The following is an 18,427-nucleotide window of genomic DNA, read 5'->3' on the forward strand; positions in this document are numbered from 1 at the left end:
CATTGCCATTTATTTATTTTTATTCTCACCATTATTTCTGGAAAAGAAGGAACCCTTCAAAATTTGTCGAGTATGGAAGAATCGTAGGCAGTTATGACTTCACCAAATTGATTTAACTGAACGCTGATGTGTAGAAAACTGAAAAGAAAAAGGACAAAATGCCAAAAGTTGAATATAATATTTGTTAGACCCTTTGTAAGGAGGGTCAATAGTTTGATATCTCTTAAAGTTTTGTTTACTTTAAAGTAATTTTGATCATTCTCGACTAATAGCTTGAGATAGTTGTACGTTTTGAGTGAATTCACTCAAAAAGATGAGAAAAATCAAGTTTCAAACAAACTCCCTCAGGCAATGGATGAGAAGAATCCCTGGTAAGCAATTCAATTCTATGCATCTGCTTCATTCTTTGGATTTTAACTTCATGACTTCGTCTAACGTGTGATAAAATTAAGGAAGCAAGTAATGTTGATGGGAGATGGTGCATCAGATTAGGAGCCCGTCAACTTACAAGTTTTTTTAAGGGTCTACTGCTCTCAAGGTGAACTACTCATTCAAGGTTACTTTGTTCTTTTTGATTCCCTAAGAATTGGGTAATTATGTATCTGATTTACGAATGTCTGACTTTGCAGGCTCAATAGAATTCTGGTTCTTTTGATCTGCATATTTAATTGTCCATCTATGACCTAGTTTATAGGGCATCATATCCAGTTTCTTCCCTACTTCAGTTGAACATGTTAGCGATGTACTGGGAGCTGGACAGTGAAATGTTCTAAATGTAAGTTTGTGAATGCTTAATAAGTTAGTATTATACATATTCAGGATCCTAGAGCTGGTGGATTTAGTAGTACTCTTGTTTGCACCAGAAGATGTCATTCAGAGCTAGGAGATCTGTTGGTGTCTGCAGATGCAGGTGTTATTCTTGCTTAGAAGGTGTTGCAAACATTCCAATACTCCAAGCTTATACAAATTGCCTGCTGCTGTAATCCTTGCATGTTCTGACAGGTAAATTAATCATTTGAGTGCTGCTGTGTTTCTGTTTCATTACTTTCAAACAATTAACATCAAGCTATGTGGCCACATCTCTTGGTTGCATTTTTCTTCCATATTCTTATCCTCTGAACTAGAAAACCCAACAGAAAAAACAAAATGATTCATAGAAACTAATCGTCTGCTTTTAATATGCTCAATTGCTCATAGCCTCATTCACCATATGTTAAAACTTGCCATTGCCATATAACAAAGATTTTACAAGTGTATTTGACATTTTGACCTTTAGATGTCTTCAGTAAGTTTTTCCCCTAGTGTGCAATTCTCATTAGAACAATGTTGAGTTCATGTTGTTATTGTCTCTGTCCATGCGTGACCATCAAACTCGGTCTCTGTTCAACAGCTGAATTTGATGTGTGGTCTAAAGGTTACAGGCAAGCAGGCCTTTGGTGAGTGCTGCGTGGCATAGACTGTTGAGTAATCTTAATATTTCCATAGGCTTTTTTTCTGTGGTGTAGGCTTGTCACAGATATTTTCCCTTCCATATCATAATTGACTAATCATAACTCATAACTCTCAACTCACAATTTTTCTGATCGAACCCTTTTTTGTGTGCTTTTTTCTTCTTGAAATCAGCTCCGTAGTTCTTGTTATATCAAAGCTTTCTCCAGAGCAAGCCGCTTACCACTTCCTAGCTGGATATCAGAATGGAAAGTTCATTCTTGCATTTAATTCAGGACCGTCATGCTTTAATCCGTTGGAGCTGTCAAAGGCTCTTTTAGCCAAGGTTATAACCATTGCCTTTGGATACTCCAATATTTTTAGAAGTTTGATGTACTTCATTGTTGTCGTTATCGCATGCCAACTTCTGATATTACAGTTGGGTTATTCAATTGCAGCTGAAGGACACCTCAATTACTCCTTTATTGATAAACATCAATGATGGCGATAAGCATATAACTGGTAAGAAAAGTATTTGGTTCGAACTAATGTTTTACAGTTTCCAATCGTTTCTTAAAGCTTATTCCATATTGTTGTCAGGGAAAGATCTTGTGGAAGTAGTTGAGTCAGCTCTTTCAAAGAACATATCATTCTTCCAAGTTCCAACCAAAAGGTGACTTATACAACCTTCAGTGTTTATGTGTTAAGGTTTTAGTCTCTTTGAGAAGACAATGCTGGTGACTAATGGCTTTCTAAACTTCCTTCACCATGTACATTGCTGAGCAGGTAGAGACCTGAAACTAAAGTTCAAGAGGTTTTTGTTGAGCAAATATCAAGAATTACCCGAAGAATTCTTATTTTTACATACTGTTGTAAGTCACAGGGAAGTAGGAGAGCATTTCTACAGACAGAGTGACAGTTTCCTATGTTATGGGGGGAGTTTCTTGATGAGAATGTAAATGATAACAGTACATTCCTAATATGCCAGAAATACGCTTGTAAGTTGTGCAAGTTGTATCATTTTTTGTAACGTTTCAGGTTTATGCAGAGATATTTGTGATTTCCTCTGACTAAATAACAGGGTAATTTGTAAAAACTAAACTCCGGAAAATGACAATCCCGGAGATTGTTCAAGGGTTTTTTCGACGTAAGAGAAACTGCGAGTGGCGATTGGAAATGCCGAGTAACAGGAGGACTTAATTAGATAAGACTACATCTTGATCATTTTGTGCAGATAAGCAAGTTAATCATTTAGATGTTTTTGTGAAGGGCCAAAACTTATCCAGTCCAATTTCCCTCCAAAAAGAAAATGAAATAATTTAATCTTGTATTCATGTCCACGCAATTACGATAATTTCACAAAAATTCCAATTCATTTTAGTTGTTACAAACAGTTAAAAACTACTCAAGCGACTTCATACTTTATCTCATATTTACATTTTTTTTTTCTTATTTGGTGAGGATTACAGACTTACAATTCGCAAATAGAAATATTTTTATTTAGATTTGGACATAAAAATAGGCCATATTTCTTGCAACAAAATTATACTAACGTTATGATTTTTAGTGGTGAAAAATGTAACAAGTAAAGAGACGCTCCCTTTCTTTCTATTTCAGAAAGAGTCTCTCATTAGGCTAGCCCCAGCTTTTCGTATACAACTAGTATAGTACCCGTACAATGCACGGTTTACATATTTTCACTTTAAGTGCAAAGGTAAATTAATTTTGAAAAGAAACACAGAAAAATACGTAGATTTTTCTATTCTTTTTCATGCATAAGCCATTATTTCATGTTAGGTATAAGGTGGTGCCTTACCGCACCGCAGGCGGACGCGCGGTAAAACTCAGTTATCATCATATAATATGAGAAATGTCAATTATCAACCAGAATCGTTGAACCCGCTGGGTTGGTCCCATCGTTTAATTATAACCCGAACCGTTAATAACCCGTGAGTTGGAACCTAAAACCCAATCCGATTAGATTCAACCCAAACCGACCAGAAAATATTAACCCGATTAAGATACTAAACCCGAAAACAAACCATTCCGCAGCAACCGACTCGTTTTAATCCGAACCGAATGAATCCAAAATTCGTGAATGACTCAATGTGTTTCAATCGACCCGTTTGAACCCGAGGAAAACCTGTTTACAACCCAAACTGTTTTAACTCGTAACCTGCTTAATCCGAATCGTTAAAAACTCGTAACTCGTTTAATTCGAATCATTTATAAACCATAACCCTCATAAACCGTTACCGATCTTAAATTCTTAACACTTTTAAAAGTTAGTTATTTCCTTTGTTCCCTAATTAAGGCCCCAATATTATAATTGATAAACGTATTGAAAATTGTGATTTTATAATTTGGAAACGAATTTACCTGACCCCAAGTACAATCCTCCACCCATTTCATCCCACTATTGATTTACCCACATTGTATGAATCTAAAACAATAAGAACCTTAACCGATATAAACTTGAACCTGATGTAATCCAGTTGTACCTGTTCAACCCGACCCATAAAAATCTTAACCGATATTTAAACTTTTTACCGTGCAATTTCATGTGATCAACATAATAAATAAATAAATAAATAAATAATTGATTGTACTTTGTGGAGCATATATAAAAGAAAGAAATTATGTTGGCTAAAACTCAAAACAAAAAGCAAAACCAAACCTACCACATCACCAGAGGAAACAATTTTATTTCTCTATATTAATGTCAATCACTCGTCGAATCACTACTTAATTATATATTCTTGTCTAAACAGAGTGGAGAAATACAAATGTTCATTGAACCTGCTTCACATATTTTATTATTTTAATTGTGATTTAAAATATTTTATGAAGAAATTGAAAATAATAATATCATGGAATTGAGAATATTTCTTTATGTATGGGTTGTTAATAATCTCAATAAATATATATATACATAATAAAATTTCCTATACAATGGATAATTTAAAAGAATTCGAGAATAAAAGTAATGTAGTTTGTAGTTTTCTAATTAAACATTGATGGTTATGTCTTTTTCATATTATATGAATTATGATTATTCTATAGTAGATTGAATTATGAATATTCTATAGTATATTGAATTATGAATATTTCAGTTCAAATGATTGATTTGGCATGGAATCTATATAGTAAATGCAATACTCTACTAATATTCTATAGTAGATTGTATTGATAAAGTAAACGCAATACTAACTAATTTGCAATCTTACGTATTTGGAACCTTAATATCTTAATATTCTAAAGTAGATTATATTGAATTATGAATATTCTATAATAGATTTATACCAAAAGTAATTGATCTGTGCATTATTATTATAAAAAAAAAAAAAGAATTGATCCGCGCATTACTTTTGATCTTATTCTTTATTTGGAACCATAAGATCTTAATATTCTATAGTAGATTATATTTAAATATCATCTGAATATTCTATATTAGATTGCTAACTATATTTTAACGTATTTAATGATGTAAATATATTACTCCGTAAAAATTTAATTTTTTAAAAAATAATTAATTTCTTTTTACACAAGGACACTTGTCAGCTCCACACTGAGCGCCCTGTGTTTTGGTAGAGTATATAGATTTGTGCATTTGTTCCTTATAGACCCTGTATTTTCATTCACACGCATGACTTTTATTTATTTTTCCTCCTTTTTTTGTTGTTTAACGGTCCCTACTTTTAACACGTGTTCGAATCAGCTGGTAAGGGAGTTGTTTCATCTTAACCGTGTTGCGTTTAACACTCATCCAATCACGTGCTGCAATATTAATAAATTATGGAAATAATTTATGTCACATAATAATAATTTTCTAAAAGTAATTTTTGGTAATATTTTAGTCAAATCTATATTGATAATGGAAATGATATTTACTTAATATTTTGGTCAAATTAGCCTATAAAGCATATACATTATGTATTTCTTAGTAGGACGGAAATTGCATACTCCGTATTAATCCCTCCGTCCCGGAATACTCGAAACGGTTTGACCGGCACATAGTTTAATGCATTGTAGTTGGCTTATTATTTAATTAGATGGTAGTTGGTAGTGGGGTATTTTTTAATATAGATAGTGGGATTTGTGTCAAACTTTTAAAAGGGTAGGGGGGTGGGGGGGTGCATGAGACCCCTTTTAATGTTTCTTTTAGGAAGTATGGATGTAGGTGGATTCTTGGGTATGTGAGAAATTGATATAATATTAATAAAAAGTTTCATTTTTAGAAACGTTGCAAGTAATCTGGGACGACCTTACAAGGAAAGCGTTTCGAGTATTCCGGGACAGAGAGAGTAGATGATTAAACGAGTACGTTCAAGATTTTATTAATAATGCGACAACTTTAGGAAGAGAAATATTTCAGTCAAATATATTATAAAAAATTAACCACATAACTTTAGAATATCCGTGCATGCACGGGATCTAATCAGTATAGTGTAAATTCTTACATTCACCTACTCGTTGTAAATTTTGACTTTTTTTTAGAGGGAAGTCGACCTTTTTTTTAAATACTAGATTAGGTCCCATGCATGCACGGATATTCGAAACTTTTAACTATTTATTTTTATAAAATATTTAACCCTTAAATTAATTGCATAATTAATAAATCTCGAGCGTATTCATTTTATCATATAACTAGTGTGTGCCCCGGGCTTTGCCCCGATTACAATTTTGGATAATATACAAAAAATTTACGCATTGTTTACATGTGTTGCGTATGCGAGTTTGACCTTTTTTTTAATAACTATTCGGAGATAGTTTATTTTATTTGAATGTGATGTATTGTATGTAGTACGTATCAATTTTCAGTAATAGTGTTCTTCCCTTTTTGGGTTGCTAATTAGTACTCCGTATTTGTAAATCATGTCCGATATCTAATAAATGTTTTGTGTATATGTTATGATCCACATATGCTAACACAATTGTTAACTAATTAATGAAATAACGTGTTCTATTATATGTAGAAAATGGACAAATTAAAAATGCAGTCATTATTCAAAACCATTTTCAATAATGGTAACAAAAATTAAATTTTCTTGCAATCACTATGTGTTGAAATTAGAAAACATAAACCATGTGAAAAAATAGTACAAATACACGTACACTAATCCTATCCCACTTAGGGGTCGTTTGGTTCAACAAATTGGAATGGAATGGATTGAAAACCCATACCAGGGAGGTATGGATTGACATCCCCATTCCTAAGTAGTTGTGTTTGGTTCGCTTTGGAATGGATTCTATAATCCTATACCCATTGTTTGGTTCACTTTAGCGATGGATTACGTATTATGTACTATTATTTCATAATAAATCAAATTACTGACAATATACTTATTATTTTATTCATATTATTTTCAAAAGATAATTTCATTATGACCTATTAATTTCATCCTACAAAAACAAAATTATTTCATTCCAAAAAACTTCAATTTATTTAAAAAGAACTGGTTCGTCAATACTCAATGCTTCATTATTTGACTTTGTGTAATTTATTTGATTGATTTACTGATGGGATTGTTATCTGGGAATCTATTTGAAGTTAGAATTTGATCTCCATCTCGGTAAAGTGGAAAACACTGGTTCGCCTTGAAGGTCGTCGGATTGAAGATTGACGATGAAAGTCGCCGGTGAAGGTCGGCTTGAAGGTCCGCGGTGAAGGTCGACGATGAAGTTCGCCGGTGAAGATCACCTTGAAGGTAGGTGGTGATGGTTTCCATGAAGGTCGATGATGATGCTGGATGGTTGGGCTGCTCTCTATCTCTCTTCCCTCATTTGTAAATTAGGGTTAGTAACTTAGGTGGAATGGATTATGAATCTTGGGTAAAGGGTGGGTATGGGATTCCAGGGGTATGGAGTGGAGATAGAACCCCATTGATATGAGACTCCATTCCAAAAAGACCTAACCAAACAATAAAATGGATGGAATGGATTCTAACTCCATTCCAATCCATTCCATAATGGTCAACCAAACGACCCCTTAATTATATTTAAATAGACTTAAAAGGCATAAATAATAGTATAGCTAAGATGGTAAGTTTTCTACTATATTTCTTGTTGGTTCCATGTTCGAACCCTAACAAAAACATTTTGTGTATCAATATAGAAAAAGCACATCCTCCATGTCATTGTTGATGTGGCGCCTTGACATGTTTAGAGAAGGTGACACATGATAGCGTGACATGATTTGCCTTGGAGATTTAATAATAGTATAGTCGTATAGATATACAATTTTTTCCCTAATACGTACTCCGTATTATATATTTTGTATATTTAATATGATGATTTGACCAATATATTAGATATGCTTAATATGCTAATTTGACCAAAATATTTAATAAGAATCTATACCTAGTTTTTAAAAACCTAAACCATGTACACAATATTGCCACGTGTCATTGTATACCATATTGCCATGTGTCATTCTCTTTGTTCACCATTTTTTTCCTTTTTCCCATTAACTTTTCCCCTTCCTATGATGTCACTTCCTACGGTATCATCTATTCATCTCTCACCCCTTCCATCTTCTAGCTCCTTCAACCTTCAAAATTAATTCCCCATTCAATTCAAATATTCCTTCAACAATCAAATTAATCCCTCTATACAATTTATTTAATTCAGTTCTCATTTTTTTGTCTCTTGAGTACAACTTAACCTTTTTCATAATTTAATTGGAACTATTAATTGATTCATTAAGGGAAATGAATTAGAAACCGTTAGCATTTTGACGGTTTCTTCTTTACTTTTAGGCATTTAAATCCAATTTTCTACATTCAATTTTGATTAGGTACATTTCTTTGCTTTCATCTGTTGCCACGATTGATTTTAATTCTTATATTGGGTTGTTTTTCAAGCAATTCTATGAATTTGAAAAGGTGCAGCTAGCTCAACAAATAACGATCTTTTCGTCAATTTGGGCTTCAAACCTTCTTTAATATCTCCACTGACTTCTATATCAGGTTCAACTTCATACTTTATTATATTTTAAGGGGAAATTTGCAACATCAGGTGGGTATATGATGAACAATGTATTTTTCTTGATTGGTTGTTTCGGATATTATACTTCGTATTTTTTTTAAATTGAGGTTCTTGTATATTTGATTATTGGTTATTTGGTGGCTTTTAGAATTTTATTTAAAATTTCGCTAACATGCCAAGTTTTGTATCTGAAATGGGTTTAATTTTTATGAATTTATAATAGGGTATACAGTGAAGAAGAATGGCACAAACCATGGATTAGTGATTTAGTTTACTGAGCTGTAAGGGCTTCTCGGCCTCCTACGATGGCTAACTTCCTCTTTAATTGATCTGATTTCATTAGCTAACTCCCTTTGCTGCCATTGTTGTGCAATATTGTTGATTAGCTACTAACTCCACTATAGCTACATTATGGGCATCGGGTACTTCTGCATCCATTGTCTCATTGCAAGATGATTTTTTTCCAAACACCAGTTTAATTTTTTTATTTTTTTATTCGTCTTATAATTAATTTGGATATGTGAATTCATATCCTAAATTTGTACCCATTTTCCTTTTGAGCTAATTAAATCCTCATAATCAATTTTTGTTTCTAATCCAATCAAGTTGGGAAATGTCGCAATTGCATCAAATCTTATAGCTACTACAAAGTCCTCACAATGTATAATATATGTACTTATATATGCTATTACGTATTTGATATGCATGTTTTATATAGTATTCTACCCCCGTTCCTTAGTACTTTTTATGTGTTAAATGAGCTCTTAGGAGCCATTTTTAGTACTAATCTGTATATTTGAGTGTGCCTTGAGTTTCAAGATTACTTAGTGAGAAATTGGTCTTTTTAGACCCGTTTCATGATGATTTAGGCCACTACATGATCCCGCGGGGATTCGGGACGATTACTGTCGACTTACGGGAGCCTTAGATGTTCATGATTAAGCCCCGGAAGTTAGACTCGGTGTTGCGGACACATTTAGCTTTTCGCCCGGAAGATCTCCCATCGCCCACCTGGCGAGCAAGCCAAAGAAACGAAAAGTCTCCCGTCGCCCGTCGGGCGAGTCTTCGCCCGGTGCCCATCGGGCGCCCATCAGAAGCAGCAGGCAGCAAAATCGCTCTCTGCCCGCCGGGCGAGAGCCGCTCGACCGGGCGCGTGCGGAAGAAATCCAGAAGTCTCCCTCCGCCCGTCGGGCGGATTTCGAGCTGGTCGCCCGTCGGGCGGTTGGCCGCCCGACCGGGCGACGACAACCCTGGGGCTACTTGTGCGCGCGTTTTGCCTTAATTTTTCCGGTTTTTCCTTATGTTTTTGGGAAAAACTATAAATATAGCCCTTAGTTAATTTAGTTGAATATCTTATTATCTCACATTCTAGTATTAAACACTTAGTTTTATTTCCCTAAGCTTAGTTTTTCTCTCTAATTTGTTCCAAACACTTAGTTTATTTTCAATCCAAAATTCAAGCTTTCCTTTGCCATTGTTCTTCAATTAGGTATTGTTCTTAATTTCAATCCTTTGTTTTGCTTTAATTATGCTTTCAATCATGCTAATTGCTTTGTTTATTGTTAATATGCTTGAGTAGTCTATTTTCTAGGGTTTGGGGATACATGAATAATATGAAGGGATATTGAATAATTGTGATTGTTGGTATTGTGGTTAATTCCTATTGATTGGTTTATTTCACTATACAATTAGATTTGCGTAGGTTTAATTGTGGTAGTTATGCGATATCAAGTTAAGATTCGAGAGATGCAATTTGATGTTTAGGCTTGTGTCAATAGGTAGAATTAGAGTTAATACGTAGCGAGAGCCCGTTAATTCTAAATCTATTATTAGTATCGATTCGAGAGAGCATGCTAGTCTAATTAATTACTTTGTTGATTATCGTGATTGTTCGTTGCCCTGGATTGTTATTTGTTGGTGAACCTATGCCCTAGATTCCTTAATATATTGATTCTTATTCGTTTAATTATCGTTCGTAGTCTTAGTATACAAATCATCAACCAACTCTTGTTCCCAATAGTCTAGTTTAATTAATTGATAGTAGAAAGAACGTTTATTTCCCTGTGGATTCGATCCTGACTTCCCTTGCTACCTAGCTAGTGGACTTAGGTTATTTTTGATTAGGTAATACGAATTTAGCCTATCAGTATTTACATTGTTTAGCTTTGGCTAGTAACGTGTATAAACAACAAAGACTACTCTGTATTAGTGGAATTTAACCTCGAGGCTTAAGGAGTTCCATTTTTTGCTGTAAACATGTTAGTGTTGGTGGAACATGTTCTGCATGCCTATGTATAATACTCTCATGTTTCCTATAAATAGCCTGTTGTTCATCGAACGGGCCAAAGAACTAGTATTTTCTAGATAGGACTATTTGACTAAAATATTACCAAAATTGTCTAATAAGTCATACTCCGTATTTCATAATCCTATAATTTTTTCCATATATAAACATTTATACAAAAGAAAAATAAATAAAAAATAAGAATCTGATATATATATATATATATATATATATATATATATATATATATATATATATATATATATATATATATATATATATATATATATATATATATATATATATATATATATATGGAGCGGCACGTATGATTTCGACGTCATCCTATTTTATTAACTAATAGATAAAACACTTCATATGATAAGAGGTAGATTTCAACAAACCACTTAATATGATAAGAGGTAATTTCAACGTATACAAATATCTTATTATCTTATGAATATGATAAAGATAGGAGATTTCAACGAATATTTATCCTACTTCTAACTCCTCCCACGTTTTGTATATATATATCACTTTTATTCTTTAAATTACCATGACTTTCAAATATCTATTAAATAGAGTGAGAGAAAAGATTTTCCATCTATCACTCTTGGCCAAACCCATTATCAAGGTGGTGATAAAGATGGCTGTGGGCCGAGCCGGACCGTGCTTCGTGCCGAGCCCACTGGTCGTGGGCCTAACTGTGTGGGGCCCACGCCAGGCCCACATTATTTCGTGCCGTGTCGTTCCGGGCCAAAAAGTTAAAAATAAGGCCCAGGCCCGGCCCAAGCCCACGTGCTTTCGTGCTGTGTCAGGCCGGCCCGTCGTGTCTAAGGCTAATTTGACTAAATTTAACGTGTTTTGTCGTGCCGGGTCAAGTCTTGTCGTGCTTTTTCCAAAAAAGTAAGGCCCAGGCCCGCCCCACGGCCCACGACTTCGTGCCCGTGTCGGGCCGTGCTTTTTGCGTGCTCGTGCCGGGCCGTGCTTTTTTCGTGCCGGGTCGAGGCCGGCCCGACCCACAGCCATCTTTAGATGGTGTATCACCTCTATCAGGCATTACATCAAACAGTCAGAGGGCATTACCTAACATACTAGATTTCACATAAGCACCAAGCATAATATTACACGAAATCGAATCCAATCGAGAACACGAATCGAATAGAGCTTTAGCAACACCAATCTGATTACACTTAAAATACATACTAATCAAACTGTTTTGAATAAAAACGTGGAATCAAGACCTGATTTTAAGATTAGAGAATGAATTTGCTGTCCTTGAAAAACTGCTTGCAAAGAAGAACATGATTTCAGAGCAGAAACCAATTCCTGCTCATGGTCAATGCTTTCTTTGTTTGAATTTCGGCTTCCAATTTGATGAAGAAAGAGAACAACATGTTAGAAATTGGAGAACTGATTTGGGTTTGAGAGGTAGAATCATGAGACGCGAATCATGAGAAGCTGTTAATTTTTTGTTTTGTATTGGAGGTAAGCCAGACTTCTTGTACGAGGGACGGGAAATGCCTAATCATACACTACATATAAAAGAGAATTCATGGTTTGGGCTTAAAGGGCAAATGCGCAGTATAATCTTTTCGTATAATTCCCTCTAAGGCCCTGTTTAGTTCACCTTATTTCAGGACCTTATTACTTATTTAAGATTTAATCAGATCAGACCAGACCAGATCAGATCAGATCAGATCAGAAAAAATAAGTTCAGATCAGATCAGACCAGATTATTATGATGATGATTATTATTATTATTTATATCATTTTTATTATATTTAATATTTATTACTTTTATTGCTTTAATAAAAAAGAATTTTGTTGTCGGTGCAATTTAAATCTATTACTTAAGGCATAAAAAAACATTAACAAAACATTCAAATTCATCATGTCCAAATTAAAACCATTAAGTCCAGATCAGAAACGATATGATCAGGTCATGTCCATATCAAAACTGATTTTTATAGATCAAAACTATTACGGAGTATATATCTAGACCAGAGCTGATAGAATCAGATAATATCCATATCATAACTGATCTGTACAGATCATGTCCAGATCATGTTTGAATCTGCAAAGATCTTGTCTACATCAGATCCAATTCTTACAAAACCAATATGTTCAGATCAAAACCGATTTGTACAGATCATGTCCAGATCAGAATCGATATGTCCAGATTATAACTGGTCTAGATATCGACTCTGTACAGATTATGTTCAGATCGGAATTGATCGGCAAAGATCATGTCCATATAAGAATTGATTAATAGTGATCATGACCAGATCAGAACTGATCTGTACAGATCATGACCAGATCAGAAATGATATGTACAGATGATGACCAGATCAGAAATGATCTGTACAGATCATGTCCAGATCAGACCTGATCTATACAGATCATGTCCAGATCAGAACTGAACTGTACAGCTCATGTCCAAATCAGAACTAGTCTGTACAGATCATGTCCAGATCAGAACTGATCTGTACAGATCATGTCCAGATCAGAACTGAACTGTACAGATCATGTCCAGATCAGAACTGGTCTATACAGATCATGTCCAAATCATAACTGGTTTGTATAGATCATGTCCAGATCAGAACTGAACTGTACAGATCATGTCCAGATCAGAACTAAACTGTACATATCATGTCCAGATCAGAACTGATCATGTCCAAACAGAACAGATCTGTACAAATCATGTCCAGATCAGAATCGATCTGTACAAATCATGTCCAGATCAGAATCGATCTGTACAAATCATGTCCAGATCAGAATCGATCTGTACATATCATATCCAGATCAGAACTTATATGTATAGATCATAACCGATCTAGCTATCTAGATCATGTCTAGGTCTATCTAATATAAGGAATAGTTAAATCATGAGCAAAGTCAAATAAATAATATCAATATTATAAATTTGTGTAACATTTATTTTACACGTAAGTCGTTTAATATTAATAAATGTAGATTTTTGTTTAAACTTAATTATGAAGAATCAGATCAGATCAGATCAGACCAGATCAGATCAGATCAGATCAGACCAGATCAGATCAGAAAAAATAAGTTCAGATCAGATCAGACTAGACCAGATCAGATCAGACCAGATCAGATCAAATCAGATCAGGAGAAATAAGGTGAACTAAACAGGGCCTAAGTCCTCGGATTTTCATCTCTTGGTTTGCTGTTTTTCTTTTGTTTAATTAAAATAATGCTTGGGAATTGGGATCTACCACCATATTGCCCCGTTAATAAAAGCAGTCTCCACTTTGTTTTTGTTTTTTTCATTTTCTTTGTGTGGATTTTTTTTAATACTTATTGTTCCTCATGCATCTATCTCATGGATGAGTACCTGGTCTTCTTTTTTTATTTTTTATTTATTTTTATTATTGATGAATCATATTTATATAGGGTATTCTAGGCTCATTTAGGTTGCATTTCTAGGCATTCGTCTCATTTTAGTTGCATTTAGGCCCTGTTCGGCAAAATTAGCGGTAGCGGGTAGCGGTTAGCGGTTGAGTAGCGGGTAGCGGTTAAAGTAGCGAGTAGCGGTGAATAGTAGCGGGTAACGGTTAGCTGTCAAAGTAGCGGTAACTAATATGAGTGTTCGGTAAAAGTAGCGGTTGATATTATAAAAATAAAAATAAAAGCAAGAATATTATTTATAACTTTATTATAAATTTGTCAAACGCTACCCGCTACCTTAAACGCTACTAATTTTAACGTTTGACAAAAGCTACCCAACCGCTACCTCAACCGCTAACCGTTACCTAAATCGCTACTTTACCAAACACTTACAAATTTTACAAGTAGCGTCTTGACTAGGTCAAAACGCTACCCGCTACCTCAAACGCTACCGCCGAACAAGCCCTTAGAGTCATAATTGCATAAGTCGTCGTTATTGTACTCTATTACGCTCCGTTTGTGTTTTCTTTGATATTTCAGGTGATTTTACAATCATTTGGGTGCTTTCGGAGTGTTTGGAGGTGGAACGAATGATCACCGGATGGTTTAAGTCGGAGACGAAGTGTTTGATCGGAGAATTGAGTTTCCCGGGGATGATTAACTCGATGTATCGCTTGTGCATAGCCTCGCAAGATCCCTCGTTGGCTCACAAGATCCCTCGTTGGCTCGCAAGATCCCTCGTTGGCTCGCAAGACATCTATCGTAGGCTCCCTACATTTATCGTTGGCTCGCTACATCTATCGCCGTGCCTCATCGCTTCATGGTTGCTTGCTTCACTAGGCCAGCGAGGGATGGCTCGCTAGCTCCCTCGCTGCCTCGTTGCTCGTCGCCTTGGCCTGCTATGCATCTCACTAGGCCAGCGAGGGATGGCTCGCTAGCTCCCTCGCTGCCTCGTTGCTCGTCGCCTTGGCCCGCTATGCATCTCACTAGGCCAGCGAGGGATGGCTCGCTAGCTCCCTCGCTGCCTCGTTGCTCGTCGCCTTGTCTTGCTGCACTTCACTAGGCCAGCGAGGGATGGCTCGCTAGCTCCCTCGCTGCCTATAGCTTCGTCGCTTAGCTTGCTACACACACGCACATGGCAGCGAGGGATGGCTCGCTAGCTCCCTCGCTGCTCTACTTTCTTGCTAGTCGCTCATCATGATGCCAGCGAGGGATGGTGCGCGAGATCCCTCGCTGCCCATGCCTCGCCATCTATCTTCCCGTGTGCGCGGCTCGTGCTCGGGTTTGGCTGCCACGTCATCGCTCCATCGACCAATCATCGACGACTTTTATTTTTTATTTTCATATTTATTTATTTATTTTATTTTAGAAAATAGGAGCATATAAATACTCAAGGGAACTAATTTATTTCCCTCATGTTATTATTTCCTTAGAATTCTTTTAAACGCTTAGTTTTATTTTTCTCTCTTCATATTATTTAGCCCTAGTACACTCCTTTCGATCGATCAATCTAAGGTATTTTTCATAATTTCTTTTGCTTTAATTTATTATTATTGTTTTCATTCCTTAGTTTAATTTTTCCTTTGATTATGAAATTCATGTTTATTATTTCTATCATGTTTGTTAATTCAATTATGAGCGAGTAGTTGTATTCTAGGGCTAAGTAAGGGAAGCCATGTTTATACCATGATTATTATGCATAAAGTTTGTTAATTTATAGACTATTGCTTGAGTATTCCGATTGATTTGTTTTAATCGTTGATTCATGTTATCGGCCAATTTCATGAATTGATTATCTAGCTAATAGGAATTAGAATCGAAAGATCGTATTTTTAGAGGCTTAGTGCAATTGGCAATTCTGATTATGTTAGCGACCGTACTGCATATGTTGAATTGAAAGTGTTAAGACCCGACCATAGGATTAACATGCATGTACTTTAATTACTCGGCTTAGTTTATTCATTTATGGATTGATTTGTGTTCTTGGATTGGTATAAGCATGGTGAACCGAACAGACGCCCTAGACCTTTTAATTCATTGATAATTTCACATTTACATTATTGCTTTAGCTTCATTAGTTAATAATATCCAAAATCAACTTTCGTTATTGAAATAGTTCGTATAATTGGGCAAAAACTAATAGAACTTGTCTCCCTGTGGGATCGACCCGTATTTGCTAAGTATCTGCTAACAACGGACACCGTGCACTTGCGGTATCACTTTTTAATTCATCAATTATGTTTGGTATTTTTCTCGCGTTTTAACAATCAATTAATATGTATTGAGATTTCTCTGTTTTTTTAATTTAAACAAGGCAAATTGCATTTATTTATAATGTTTTCACTTTTATCAAAATTCTAATATTGAGAAACGAGAAAATTTTAATGTGTCGATGGAAAAGTGTGAGAGATTAAATGACTAAATGAATTTAATTGGTTAAAATAATCATTGTACACAAATTTTGATAGAATATTAAAGTATTAATATAAAAGGAAATGCAAAAAATATTTTGGGACACCCAAAAAGGAAAATGTAAAGACCAAAAAGAGACAGAGGGGAGTAGTTTTTAATTTCAACTTATTCCATTTTTTTTTTTTTTGACAATTACTCCATCCGTATTTTATTAGAAGTCACATGTTGACCGGCACGCGTATTAATGAAGGAGAATTGGATCTAATAAAAATAATAAATAGTGGGGGGAGAGTAATAGATAAATAGAAAAAAAGATGATTGAAAAGTATTTTAATCAAAGTAAAAAGGGAATTTATTAGAATGGTGGTCCATATAAAAAATTAGAAGTATTAAAAATTATGAGGTGGGGTAGAAAAGTTACTAAAAACGAAAATGTGACCCCTAAAAAGAAGATGGTTGGAAGTAGTACATGTGACTCATAAAAAAATACGGAGGGAATACAATATATTCTCTCACTCCGTCTCTAATTGTTTGTCCTCGAACTGTTTTTTTCTTCGGTTAATATTAGTTGTGTGAAATTGATGACATACAAAAATGATGGATACAAAAAATCATGGAGTCAAATGTATCTTATGTAAGAGTAAAATTGTGATCCACGTGATTATTTTAGATATCGGGACAATCTTTTAGGACATACCAATATGATAAATATGATAAAGAAAACGAAAGGAGTATAAGATTCCCTATCAATGTACTTTGTACATCATATATAGAAGTATTATAAACATCGGTCCTAACTCCTACCGGTATTTTCCAACTTATTTTCATTTTATTTTTGTTTATTACGATTAAGGTTAGTTTGGGCTTTTCCAACTTCTTAAATTCGAATACTCCTCCGTTCTTGTTTTTTAGTCCTCTTTCTGTATTGGGATGTTTTTTTTATTAGTCTCTTTTAGAATATTTTCTTATTTGTTCAACAATTATTCCACTTTTACCCTTATATTACAATTGTAATTCCCTCTTCGTCCCAAATAAATATGCAAGTAGTCCCTTTATTTTCTAATTTAACAACACTAAACACTCTATCTACCCATAGTTTCTTAATTTTCTCTCTCTCCTACCCACATGGGTGTAGACACCTACTTTTGTCCCCATTCCCGCAAGGGAAAGGTTCGATGATGAAAGCGTAAAAACTCCACTTGACAACGCATCTCCTATAAAATAAACGAATCTCGATTCCCCATTCCATTTTACCCAGTAGAAAAACATTCATTTGAGGCGTCACTTTTATATTCATTTGCGGCGTTTTTGGCGTAGCAGCAAATAGAGTGGCAGCAAATGAATATGATTGATTTGCGGCGTTAAAAAACGCCGCAAATGAATTAGGCAGAAAAACGCCTCAAATTAATAGTATTGTTAGGCGGCGTTTTCTACCTAAACGCCTCAAACATTGTAAAATTGCGGGAGAATAAACGCCGCCAATAATGTGTAATTCTATTTTTTATAAATAATTTCTTTTCTGTATTCAACAGACCCAAAAAAGTAGAACCTGTACTCACGCCACATTTATACAATGTCCAAAAGTATCGTCAACAACCAATAACTTCCAAGAAAGTTTGATTTTTATATATAATACCACCATCATATGTTTACAAAAATAATCCAACTAAATGGTTTCAAGTTGATCATAACTATAACTTTTACACTTCGTACAGTTACAAATTCACACCAAAAATATAATAAGGCAATTGTATATGATTTCAATAGCAGGAAACATCCACAAAAAGAGATCGATGAAGTGTTAATTATCTACACAAAATGTTCGGTGAAGTATGATGCCCATGTGTCTCGTATTTCACCAATTTGCTCATCGGTGAAAGGATCTCCACTTAGTGACGGGCAAAC

The 18,427-nt window shown here is 34.8% G+C and overlaps 2 protein-coding genes across 15 annotated transcripts in view; both read left to right on the forward strand.

The window, feature by feature from the left end:
* LOC110799140 (uncharacterized) overlaps positions 1 to 18,427 on the forward strand; it is a 132,063-nt gene that overhangs the window by 50,986 nt on the left and 62,650 nt on the right. The gene's annotated exons all lie outside the window — the stretch shown is intronic.
* LOC130469366 (uncharacterized) lies at positions 98 to 2,529 on the forward strand. 3 transcript variants are annotated; one of them, XM_056838616.1, is made up of 8 exons: positions 352 to 371; positions 457 to 538; positions 630 to 775; positions 864 to 1,002; positions 1,624 to 1,774; positions 1,887 to 1,950; positions 2,029 to 2,101; positions 2,215 to 2,529. In XM_056838616.1, the coding sequence occupies exons 4-8, from the start codon at positions 905 to 907 to the stop codon at positions 2,216 to 2,218; spliced, it is 390 nt and encodes a 129-aa protein (XP_056694594.1). In that variant the 5' UTR covers positions 352 to 371; positions 457 to 538; positions 630 to 775; positions 864 to 904; the 3' UTR covers positions 2,219 to 2,529. The 3 variants fall into 3 exon arrangements, with proteins under 3 accessions (XP_056694592.1, XP_056694593.1, XP_056694594.1); XM_056838614.1 differs by having other exon boundaries at positions 98 to 538; XM_056838615.1 differs by having other exon boundaries at positions 98 to 538; positions 905 to 1,002.

This window comes from Spinacia oleracea, chromosome 3 (assembly GCF_020520425.1).
Source record: "Spinacia oleracea cultivar Varoflay chromosome 3, BTI_SOV_V1, whole genome shotgun sequence".
Taxonomy (NCBI): Eukaryota; Viridiplantae; Streptophyta; class Magnoliopsida; order Caryophyllales; family Amaranthaceae; genus Spinacia; species Spinacia oleracea.